Source organism: Megascapheus bottae, chromosome 17 (assembly GCF_031878675.1).
Source record: "Megascapheus bottae isolate mThoBot1 chromosome 17, mThoBot2.hap1, whole genome shotgun sequence".
NCBI lineage: Eukaryota > Metazoa > Chordata > Mammalia > Rodentia > Geomyidae > Megascapheus > Megascapheus bottae.
Window position 1 is genome coordinate 28,852,374 of NC_143525.1, and position 12,693 is coordinate 28,865,066.

Consider the following 12,693-nt stretch of genomic DNA (forward strand, 5'->3'; position numbering starts at 1 on the left):
TTTGAGGACAGCTGGGGAAAAAAAGTCTCCATCTCCAATTAATCAGCAAATGACAGATTAGAGGCATAGATGAAACAGAGAGAGTACCAGCAGAACAAGCAAGCTGAGTCCTATGTTCAAACTTTAGTACTGCCAAAATTTTTTTTCATTTATTTTGCTTTTGTCCTCTGCCCAGAAGTTTCCAAATCTTTCCTTGAATTTCATAAACATAATGCTTTTTAAGATTATTGTCTAGTTATTTTACACAATGTCCATCAGATTTGATAGATGATTCAATATTAGAATCATGTTATGTATTATATTGTTCTCATTACATTCTATCTGGTACAGCATGGGTTTGATTCATTTCCTTACGAATGTTAACTCTAGTCTTGACTAAAGTGGCATCTGACACTTTATGTGGTTTCCACAAACGAAGTTCCTTTTGTTCTTGTAATTAGTATTTTGTAAGGGGTTGAGGCAGGGCAATTATCCTTTTCATCAAACTTTTGAGTTCATTTTTATAATTCTTACCTAAACCACTGGTTTTTAATCCATTGTGATTTATTTTGATGCTCATATTATCCCATATTTAGCCAGTAAGAGTCCCTTCACGCTGCCTTCCTCATCCTTCTAAAATACCTTCATCATTATAACTTTCTGCAGCAAGAAGTTTTGGATTATGTTGAATTTGCTCTATTATAACTTTGGACTCATCTCTTTCTCAAAGAAAGCCTGGTTCCTTTTAGTGAAGGGAATATTGGAAACCAAAACCTCCGTGCTAAGCGTGTTCACTTTATTCAAGCTCTCTAGATAGAACTAAGGCATACAAACAAGTATCTTACACACATATTTAGATCTATAATTATCTTTCACCTATTTTTGAAAACAATGAGTTTACATCAGCATCTCCAATTACAAACCAACACAAAGAAACTAAAGAAACCTGGCTCCCATTATCATCTATTGATCAGCACCACTATATGTAAGCAAAATTCCATTACTACTGCTACTTCACTTACATAGAAACCCTTTTCACGCCACTCAAATTTTGAATGCTGAAACTGGAATGACAGAGATTAGCAAGGCCTTGAGCCAGGATAAAATGTAAATTTGCAAAGCATGCTATATTTTTACATGAACATGAAAAATGGATTATTGAGGTATAAATCTGTGGGAAAGAGGGAAGGAGAAAATAGAGGGTGGTGGTGGAGAATATTATCAAAGCACATTACATGCATGTATGAAAATGTCATAAGGGGCTGGGAGTGTGACCTAGTGGTAGAGCACTTACCTAGCATTCACAGACCTGGGTTTGGTTCCTCGATATCACATACATAGAAAAAGCCAGAAGTGGTGCTGTGGCTCAAGTGGTAGAGCTGTAGCCTTGAGAATGCCCAAGAGCAGTGCTCAAGCCCTGAGTTCAAGCCCCAGGACTGGAAAAAAAAATGTCATAATAAGCTGGGCACTGGTGGATCACACCAGTAATCCTAGCTACTCAGGAGGCTGAGATCTGAAGACTGCTGTTCAAAACCAGCCCCAGCACTAAAATCTGTGAGACTCTTATCTCCAATCAATCACTAGAAAAGGGGAAGTGGAGCTATGGCTCAAGGGTTAAGGTGGTACCCTTGAGCTGAGGAGCTCAGGGTCAACGCCAAGGCCCAGAGTTCAAGCCCCATGACCCACAAAAAAAGTCGTAATAAAACCCATTAAAAATATATATAGTTGGGTACCAGTGACTCATGTCTATAATCCTTGCTACTGAGGAGGCTAAGATATGCTGACCCTGAAACTTGTCAGAGCCCTGTACTTGCTTGGATGGAGATGGGATCCTCTGCATAGTCTAGCTTTGAACCTTGATCCTTCAGATCTCAGCCTTATAGATGGGTTGGGTTATAGGTGTGAACCCCTTGTCTCTTACTCAGCTTCTGGTTGCAGTGGCAGAAATGAAATTTAAATCAGCCTGGAAAATATCTATCTGCCTGCCTACCTATTTTTTTTGCCAGTCCTGGGGCTTGAACTCAGGGCCTGGACACTGTCCCCGAGCTTCTTTTGCTCAAAGCTAGTGCTCTACCACTTGAGCCACAGCATTACTTCTGGCTTTTTTTTTCTTTTTTTGTCAGTCATGGGGCTTGAACTGTGGGCCTAGGCATTGTCCCTGAGTTCTTCAGCTCAAGGATAGTGCTCTACCACTTTGAACCACAGTGCCACTTCCAGTTTTCTGATAGCATTCTAGTACTAAACTATGGCCTGCCTCAATTCCCAAATCAATAAATAAACACATGAATTAATGTACAAACCTATTAGCATTTTTATTTTTTTATTGTAATTAATAGAAGAGTTACATTATATTTACCAGCTAAAAGGTGCATTACTTCACAAACATCGATACCCCTTCTCATATTTTTGTCCCCAAACCTTTCAATATTTTATTTTCATTTAAGTTCAGTATTTTGTGGGCCAAAATGTTCTTTAAGCAGATACACAACCCACATTTTACACCCTAATATAAACTTCAGAACATAAAGTAGTATTTATAAAAAAATCCAAACAACTCTTATAATAAGAACAAAATTATAAACCACACATGGTAGCACTTATAGTTCTTTCTGGTAGTCAGGGGGCTAAAGGAAAGATCACTTGGGTACAGACTCTATCTCAAAAACAACCCCAACATGGGGCCGGGAGTTTGGCCTAGTGGATAAAGTGCTTGCCTACCATGCATGAAGACCCGGGTTCGATTCCTTGGTACCACATTCATAGAAAAAAAGCCAGAAGTGGTGCTGAGGCTCAAGTGGTAGAGCTCTAGCCTTGAGAAAGTCCAAGGATAGTGCTTAGGCCCTGAGCTTAAGCCCAGGACTGGCAAAAAAAAAAAAAAAAAAAAAAACCCAACAGTGGTACTCACTAGGCACTCACTTGAAAATAACCCCTCTGTATAACACCTCTATAATAATAATTGAAAAACCCAAACCCCAGAAGAAAAAACTCAAAAGCTGTATCATTAGAAAGTAGTTTATTCTTGTTAGTTTTAGTAGAGCCAATTTTCCTACATACCTGTGGATTTAGTACACTCTTAGGATTTTGGGATACAATAAAGAATGTGATATTGACACAAATATCTACAGAAATAGTCAAGATAAAAGGATTGACTTTTGATTTAAGCCTACATAAAAACATGAATTCCTCCCCAAATACTATAAACATACTTCTTCATAGCTTTCACAAAGCTGATTCCAGGCATAACAATGTTCTGTGCTTCCACAGATCTTTCAGTTATAGTAGCCATTAATCCTCTTCCTTCTCAATGTAAGTCTTTGCATTAATCCGTGCCATCTGCCTGGCCAAGTACCTGTCTCTTGCTGATGTCACTGTTTCCTCATTGTTCCGCTTTGCAAACTTACTCACAGCCTTTTGTGTTTCCTGTTCCTTATCCTTTTCTTGCCTGTCCTCTGAGAGTCTGTGTTTAGTTTCCAGTGACACCTCAGAACTACAGGATTTCTCTTGGGCTCTTTCTCCATCCTTTTCCCTGTTTTTCATGTTGTGTGATCTTTCCTGGTCAAGAAATTCATCTTTTGCCCTAACATTTGGGCTGCTTTCCTTTCTATCTCCATTTCTTCCTGAAGATTGAACATTTACTTCTTGTTTGTCCCTATCTCTGTATCTGTTAGTATGTTCGTATCTTTCTTTCCTTCCTTTTACACCATCTTCTTTTTCTTTGGCTTTTTCTTCCTTCTCTCCCTTCTCACTGTATCGCTCATGATCATTTTGTTGTCTATCTTTTTCTTGTTCTCTTGAGCCTTTCCCTCTTTGCCATTCTCTGTCACTTCTCTCTCTATGGTCCCTTCTCCTCAGTTTATCTTCACGCTCATGCTTGTTCAAGTGGGAATCTCTGTGGTTGGTCTCTCGGTGCCTATGAGAATCCCTTTCTTTTCGGTGGTCCCGGTCACTGCAAGTGTTCTCCTGGTCTCTGCCTTGCCTGATTTGGTGCTGATCCCCCCTCTTCTCATGTCCTCTTGACTTGGAACTTGTGTGGTGTTTGGCACTATGACCTCTTTCTTCACTAGATGACCGTGAATAGGTTTGATTCCTATGGTGCTTAGAGTAATCCTTTGGGGTCTCTGTGACCTTTTCCTTTCTGCAGTTCACTTTATTTTCTTCCATTTCATCATCCTCACTGCTCTTACTATCAAAATCACTGTCAGCGTCTGGGTTTTCTTCCTCTTTCACACCAGTTTGGAGAATGCAGTTTTGTTGTGGTACTCTGTTCTCTGAATTTACTTCATCAGAGTAACCCCTGGCCTTCTCTTCTTTTATTCCAGACCTTGAAAAGAATTATGTAAACACAATGTCACATTATTAATTGTAGAAATAAGGTGTTCATGTAATTTTCAACTATTTATTCAATTAATTTACTCATATATTATCTGATCACCCAAATTCAAGGGAAGTGCTTATTTTTATTTACTGTATAAATCACTATTCTCAAACCATTAAGAATTTTTTTTTTTTTGCCAGTCCTGGGCTTGAGCTCAGGGCCTGAGCACTGTCCTTGGACTTTCTCAAGGCTAGAGCTCTACCACTTGAGCCTCAGCACCATTTCCGGCTTTTTTTTCTATGTATGTGGTACCAAGGAATCGAACCCGGGTATGCTAGGCAAGCACGCTACCACTAGGCCAAACTCCCGGCCTGATTAAGAATATTTTTAATATCTATAGAAGTGGAATACATAAAACTGCCTCTATTAGACTGCTAGAGTCTTCAGGAAGGAGTCCTCTAGATCTCTGCCTCCTGGGTAGCTACAATTATAGGTGTAAGCCATCAGCACACAGCTTTCCTCACATCATATATAATACAAAGAATTTTGAACATAAACTAATTCTTGTGAACTGCAGAATTAAAATAATGGACAATATTTACAGATTTTTAAGTTAAGCAAGTACAAATTTGAGCTGGATGCTGTTGCATCTGAGATTTGAGGATTGGTGCTCACAGCTAGCCTGGGCAGGAAAGTCAGTGAAACATTCTCGAGTTTACCACACAAAAAGCCAGAAGTGAAGATAGTTCAAGTAGTGGAATGCCAGCCTTGAGCAAAAACTAAGGGACAGTGCCCATGCCTCAATACTGACTGGCACATGCATGTGTGCAGCACACACACACAATACAAATTTCTTTCTTTCTTTTTTTTTTGGGGGGGGGGGGGGGGGGAGTAGGTCATGGGGCTTTGAACACTGGGCCTGGGTACTGTCCCTGAGCTGTTCAGCTCAAGGCTACTGCCCTACCACCCTTGGAGTCACAACCCCACTTCCTGTTTTCTAGTGGTTGATTGAAGGCAAGAGTCTCAGGTTCTTTAATGACCTGGCTGGCTTTGAACCAAGATACTCAGATCTCAGACTCCTGAATAGCTAGGATTACAGGCGTGAGCCACAATACAAATTTCCAGTCATTTATTCAATTAGGTCACACTAGCTAACAATACCACATAGAGGCTGTATCCTTCTATCTTTCAGAGGGCTAACATGACCCCACAAATTCACAACCAGAAATATAGTAAATGTCTTCTCCATTTTCTATTTCTCACCTGGCTTCACGAAAGCTGCATTTAGGTATTTCCTCTTCACCAACTGCTTGATTTAACAGATGCCTGTAAAATCCACTGAGATCTTTCTGCTTAGTTACATCCAGACGTGCTAGAGAGGGAAAGCCAAGTGAAAGGGATATAGTCAACAAGGCAGAATATAGCTTTTAAAGTGCAGAGTGTATATCACACAAAGGTGTATGTAAGCCATTTCTATAGCACAAGTTGACAAAGTATGCCAAATTGGGCCTGCTACCCATGTATTTGTTTCTGTACTGTCCATCAACTTTTGTACAAAAAAGACAGTTGACTAGCTGCAGTAGAGATCAGAATACAGAAAGACTAAAATATTAACTATCTGGTTAATATTTGCCATGTGGTAATTTAGATGAAAATAGTAGATGCTCAGACAGAATATTCCTCTTTCTTTTTTTTTAATGTGGTATAGTAGTTTGAACTCAGGACCCCACACTTGTTTGGAAGGCCCCTAAGTTGGATAGAATCAGATTTATTTTTTCCTCATTTGAAATTAGAAGAGCATTTTGCAATTATTTATAAGCACCTGTTTCACTTAGATCTGAGAAACTGCCAAGAGTAGAAAGACCCAAGATATTCTTTTAATCCATATATTTTTTTTTTTTTTTTGCCAGTCCTGGGCTTGAGCTCAGGGACTGAGCACTGTCCTTGGACTTTCTCAAGGCTAGAACTCTACCACTTGAGCCTCAGCACCACTTCCGGCTTTTTTCTATGTATGTGGTACCAAGGAATCGAACCTGGGTCTTTATGCATGCTAGGCAAGCACTTTAACCACGAGGCCAAACTCCCAGCCCCTCTTTTAATCCTTATATATCTATGTTTTTTTTTTCAATTAATTCTAGTCTAACTGCCCAGCTGTAGCTCCCTTAATGGTGTCACCGTTGATTTTCTCAACTTTGAAATTATAATTAAGGTTTAAAATGTTAGTTTTATCATTAATTTTACCTTAATTTTAATGCTACATTTATATGGTTTCTAACAAATTTAACAGTATTATACTTTGTAAAAAATAGTTTTATGACAGAAACCAGTGGTTCAAGCCTTTAACCCTAGCTATGTAGAATATTTGAAGATCAAGGTTCAAAGCCAGCCTGGGGAAGAAAGTCTGTGAGACTCTCATCTCCAGTGAACTATTCAGAAAAAGTTGGAAGTTGATCTGTTCAACTGGTAGACTTCTAGTCTTGAGCAAAAAAAAAAAAAAGCTCAGGAACAGTTCCTAAATCCAGAGTTCAAGCCCCAGGACCAGCAAACACAAAAAAAGATATGACTGCCCAGGCGCAGTGGCTCACGCCTATAATCCTAGCTACTCAAGAGGCTGAGATCTGAGGATCAAGGTTCGAAGCCAGCCAAGGCACAAAAGGACGGAGACTCTTATCTCCAATTAAGAAAATGGGAAGTGGGGCTTGGCTCAAGAGTAGGGTGGTAGCCTTGAGTTGAAGAGCTCAGGGATAGCGCCCAGGCCAAGTTCAAACCCACAAAAAAAAAAAAAAAATGGTTTTACAATCGGAATTATTATCTAAGATAGTGACTTATAATAATAGCTTGAAATAATAAGTAAAAAAATTAAGTAAAAATAACAGCTACTGAAGAGCTCAACTGTATTTTTAGTTAACCTGTTACTAATCAAACATTCATTGATAAAGCAGCTACCTACAAAGGCATATTCTGCTGCTAACTCCCTCTGCTCTTTTACCTTCAAGTGCCGCAGCCCTCTTTTCTCTTTCTTCTTCTTCAGCTCTCTCTTGCAGTTTCTTTTTATATGCAGACGTCACAAATGATTCTTTATCATCAAATTCTCCCTTTTCCATTTCTCGTTCTCTCTGTATTTTCTTTTCCATTCTCTTTTCCTGTTCCTTTTTTCTAATCTCAACTGCTTTTAGTAAGTTGTGAATATACTTGGGCTAAGAAAAAAATACAATAAAATGATTTAGGAAACTGTAAGAAAATAACAATATTATAATTTTTATCATGGATTAAAGTAGAAATGACTATTCAATTAGGATTCTCTTCAAAACTCAATACATATTTGCCAGCAAGAATAATATTGAAATTGCCATGTATAGTGGCATCAACTGCCATCCTAGCACTTGGCAGTGACAGGAGGATCAAGAATTCAATGGTAGCCTGAGCTACATAGTGAGATTCTGTCTCAATAATAATTCTAAAAAGGGGATGGAATGGATGGATGTTAATGGTACAGCATTAGTCTATTATGCATAAAGTCTTGGGCTTAATCTACAGCAAGAAGAAAATAAATTGTTTTCAATAAAATTTAAGTATAACAGCAATAGGAACCTATAAATGCTCTTTTGCTTTCTTTAAAATCTTAAGCTTAATAACATTTTCTTGCTCTACTTGGTATTATTAATTCAACAAATGAATGAGAAAAGTTCTTCCTAGCTTTTTACATATAATAGATTTATTTTTTAAACAAATTTTAAGTATGACTATGATACACATAGAAAAATGTGCAAGTTAGCAGCTAGAAAGAAAAAGAAAGGCTAGGTGGTAATGGCTCATGCCTGTAATCCTAGCTACTGAAGAGGCTGAGATCTGAGGATTACAGTTCAAACCCATACCAGAAGAGAAAGTACAGACTATTATCTCCAATTAATAACCAGAAAACTGGAAGTGACATGGTGGTTCAAAGTTATGGATCGCTAGTCTTGAGCAAAAAGAGCTCAGTTACAGTGTCCAGACCCTGAGTTCAAGCCCCATGACAAGGAAAAAAAGAAAAAGAGAGAGAAAGAAAGAGAAAAAAAAAAGGATAATAAAACATCAGGGCAAAAACAGTATAAATTTGGTAGATACATAGAATTTCCAAGGAAAAAAGTTAAAAAGTATTCTTAAAGATTTCAAAGTAACAGCTAGGCATGGTGGCTCACACCTGTAGTCCTAGCTACTCAGCAGGCTGAGATCTGAGGCTCAAGGTTCAAAGTCAGCCTGTCCACAAAAGGACTTGGGACTCTTATCTCAATTAACCTCTAGAAAAGGGGAAGTAGGGTTTGGCTCAAGGGTAGGGCAGTAGCCTTGAGCTGAAGAACTCAGGGACTGAACCTAGGCTTAGTTCAAGCCCCATAACCCACCAAAAAAAAAAAAAAAGAAAGAAATTGTTGGATATTTACCTGGTTCCAGTTAGGATACTATTTTGCAAGGCTTCCTGGGGTCTAGAAATCAAATTTATACTGCTGAAATTGGAACTTTTCACACTTTAACTTGCTTAGCATGCACGAAGCCTAGGTTCAAATCCTTGGTACATATACAGAAAAAGCTGGAAGTGGTGCTGTGGCTCAAATGGTAGAGCACTAGCCTTGAAAAAGCCCAAGGGCAGTGCCCAGGCCATGAGTTCAAGAACTGGAAAAAAAAAAAGATACAAAATACAAGTAAAGATTTTTTTTAAGTTTATTTTGGGTACCAACCTTTCGATCTTTGCCCAAAAGCAATTTGGGGTTATTTTCTTCCTTTTTTTTCTGCATTTCATCATATATACTATCATACTCATACACAGTAGAATCCTCTTCAAGAGCTTTCTGTATTTCCAGTTTGGTCTTTAAAACAACAACAACAAAAGAGGGTATTTAAAAAATGAGCCACCTAATAGACATCAACAAAAAAGTATTTTAGAGAAATTAGATATGTATAATTTGCACTAATACCATTTTAGATAGAAAAATTAATGTAAATTTTTGCAACTAAGTTGAGTTTGGATCCTGGCAACATGCTTACCACTTAACTTTGGGTAATCGTTATGTTCCTCAACTAAAAGAGCACAATATGGACCTTCTAAGTTGTGGTAACTCAAAGAACTTACGCTATCTAACATAATCAGGGAGTAAGTATTCAATGAATATTGACTATAAACATTACATCTTCATTTGTATATAATTATCCACATCAAAAGGTCAAAAGGTCAAAAGGTCTGGCTCAGAAACATCTAGCTGTAGTTTGAAATGCCTGTATAATATTAAAGGTGACAACCTTTAATAAGTTGGACTTCCAAATAAAACAGTTTTTAAATGTGTAATAACAGGAACTACATTATGTACTGGTGGCTAATGTCTGCACCTAGCTATGAGAGAGATAACTAAGATTGTTGAGATCAAAGTTCAAGGCCAGCTGGAGGAAAAAGACTACAAGAGACCTCCTTTTCAATAATAAAGAGCAAAGGTGCCGGGAGTTTGGCCTAGTGGTAGAGTGCTTGCCTAGCTTGCACGAAGACCGGGTTCAATTCCTTGGTACCACAAATACAGAAAAAAGCCAGAAGTAGTGCTGTGGCTTAAGTGGTAGTGTGCTAGCCTTGAGGAAAAAAACCCCAGGACAGGGCTCAAGCCCTGAGTTCATGACCCAGGACTGGCGATAGATAGATAGATAGATAGATAGATAGATAGATAGATAGATAGATAGATAGATAGATAGATAGATAGATAGATAGATGGACACAGTGTTACTCTAATTACCGAGAAGCTTAACAGGCAGTTTTGCCCTCTTGGGAAAAAAAACAAGTAAAATAAAGGCTGGAGACATGCTCAGTGGTTAAAAAAAAGTACATGCATATGGGAGGCCCTGAGTTCAAACCCCAGGTAAACCACTGAAAATAAGTTAAAATGTTCCAAACATTAAAAAAAAGTTCCAGCTAGGCAGGGTGGCTCATGCCTGTAATCTTAGTTACTCAGGAGGCTGAGATCTGAGGATCATGGTTCAAAGCCAGACAGGGCTTATTTCAACTGGTTTGTTCTTTAAAATTTATAGAAGAAATTTATAATCTACATGAACCAAGAAAAATGTTTAGGGATGAAAATAAGAAGTGCAGTGTCTGTCCAGCAAGTATGAAATACAGAGTTCAAACTCTAGTACCAACAAAACCTTTTGATAAAATGTAATTCATCATGTATGTCCTCCGTTTTATGTCTCAAGACCTAGATACAAAAAAGTATACCTAAAACTATGGACCCAAGTACTTACCTAACTAAATGCACTGATCTCACTTGTCCTTCTTACCTGTTTCATGGCCTGCTTCTTAGCAGCTTCCCTCTGAAGGCTTTCACTCACAGAGGTCTACAAAACAGAAAAATGTCATTGTTTAAACAATGTACAAATTGCTTTTCAGTTTTCTAGTTGGCAAATGGCCTCTTACTTACAGTTAAAAGCAAAAAGATAATATTACTAACTATAAGTTGAGAGATATTACTAACAATAAGTTGCTACCTAAAGTGTTTCTATCACAAGAGAAAATAAAATGGTGGCCCAACAAAAAATGAGGGAACATTAGTTTTTAGTACTAACTTTACCCCATGTCATTTTATCTCTATGAATTTCAATTACTTTGTGTATACATATTGAATGTATATTATATTTGGGAAAACTAGACAGTATTTCAGGCACTTCTCAATATTAAGTGCTATGAATGTCAGCACCAAAGATATATATATAACATATATATTATATATAACATATATTATATATAACATATATATATATATATATATATAAAATCATTTTTGTGAGGGTCATGGTGCTTGAACTCTGGGCCTGGATGCTATCCTGCCCTCTTCAGCTCAAGGCTACCACCCTACTCCAGGGCCTGGGCATTGTCCCTGAGTTCTTTGACTCAAGACTACCACCCTACCTACTCCTTGAGCCACAGCCCCATTTCCCATTCTAGTGATTAATTGGAGATAAAAGTCTCTTGGTCTTTAGTGCCCGAGCTGGCTTTGAACTGTGATCCTCAGATCTCAGACTCCTATGTAGCTAGGATTATAGATGTGAGCCACTGCGCCCAGTTCAAAAAGGTATTACAATATAACACTAAGCTCTTAGTTGACACAAAAAGCAGTAAGAATTATCTGTAGCTATGATCATTCATAAATTATGTACTAAAAAAGCCTTCTAAACCATTATTCTAAGTCCTAAGCATAGTGGAAAGCAAGAACAGTCAATGTCTTTGAGAGATAAATGATATGAAAGACAAATAACAGCCAGGTGCTGGTGGCTCAGAACTGTAATCCTAGTTACTCAGGAGGTTGAGACCTGAGGATCATAGTTTGAAGCCAGCCTGGGCAGGAAAGTCTGTGAGACTCTTACCTCCAATAAACTACTCAGAAAAAGCTGGAAATGGTGCTGTGACTAAGTGGTAGAATACCAGCCTTGAGCACAAAGAGGCTTAGAAACAGCACCCAGACCTTGAGTTCAAGCCCCAGGACTGGCAAAAACATAAATAGCTAAAGAAAAAAGCCTGAGCATGGTGGCTCATACCTATAATCCTAGTTACTCAGGAAGCTGAGATCTGATGATCAAGGTTTAAAGCCAGCCCCGGCACAAAAGGACCTGAGAAAACAGAAAGTGGGGCTTGGCTAAAGGGTAGGGCGGTAGTCTTAAGAGCTCAGGGAGAGCACCCAGTCAGAGTTCAAGCCCCATGACCCACAAAACAAAACACGACTAAAGAAACAATATGTAACTGTAAGCATAAGGAAAGAGATAAAGGGCTTTAGGATTCTGAGCAGAGAAAATGACTAAATCTGTGAGAAATCAACTCTTCCAAACTGTGTATTACTACGTGCCTATAATCCCAGAATTCAGAAGGCAAGAGAATCGGGACTTGAAGAGGAATGACTTTATAGCCAGCTATAAAGACAGCTCATGTACAGCCTGGACTGTACAGTATAGCTAAAATGGAAAGCAGTTATGGAGGTTCCAAAAATTAAAAATAAAACTACAATGTAAGATAATGTATAGCAGGGGACTGGGAACATGGACTAGTGGTAGAGTGCTAGCTTAGTACTGCATGAAGCCCTGGGTTTGATTCCTTGTTACCACATATAGAGAAAAGCTGGAAAATGCTGTGGCTCCAGTGGTAGAGCACTTGCCTTGAGAAAGCTTGGGGACAGTGTCCAGGTCTGGAGTTCAAGCCCCAGGACTGGCAAAAAAAGATAGTGTAGAGCAGATAGAACAGTATAGTAGAATACTACCATATAATAGCTATTATATAAATTAAATAAAAGTAAAAGGAAGGTTGGGAGTTTGGCTTTGTGGTAGAGTGTTTGCCTACTATGCACGAAGCCCTGGGTTTAATTCCTTGGTACCATACACACAGAAAAAGCCAGAAG

General features: G+C 38.4%; 1 protein-coding gene across 2 annotated transcripts in view; it reads right to left on the reverse strand.

The window, feature by feature from the left end:
- Window positions 1-2,975: 2,975 nt before the first annotated feature.
- Nsrp1 (nuclear speckle splicing regulatory protein 1) overlaps window positions 2,976-12,693 on the reverse strand; it is a 28,570-nt gene continuing 18,852 nt past the window's right edge. For both annotated transcript variants that reach the window (XM_090350515.1, XM_090350516.1), the window contains 5 exons: window positions 10,589-10,645; window positions 9,010-9,138; window positions 7,284-7,491; window positions 5,558-5,666; window positions 2,976-4,300 (listed from right to left, as the gene is read on the reverse strand). In XM_090350515.1, coding sequence (XP_090206641.1) covers window positions 3,265-4,300; window positions 5,558-5,666; window positions 7,284-7,491; window positions 9,010-9,138; window positions 10,589-10,645 — 1,539 coding nt within the window. In that variant the 3' untranslated portion in view covers window positions 2,976-3,264. The remainder of the gene's footprint in view (window positions 4,301-5,557; window positions 5,667-7,283; window positions 7,492-9,009; window positions 9,139-10,588; window positions 10,646-12,693) is intronic.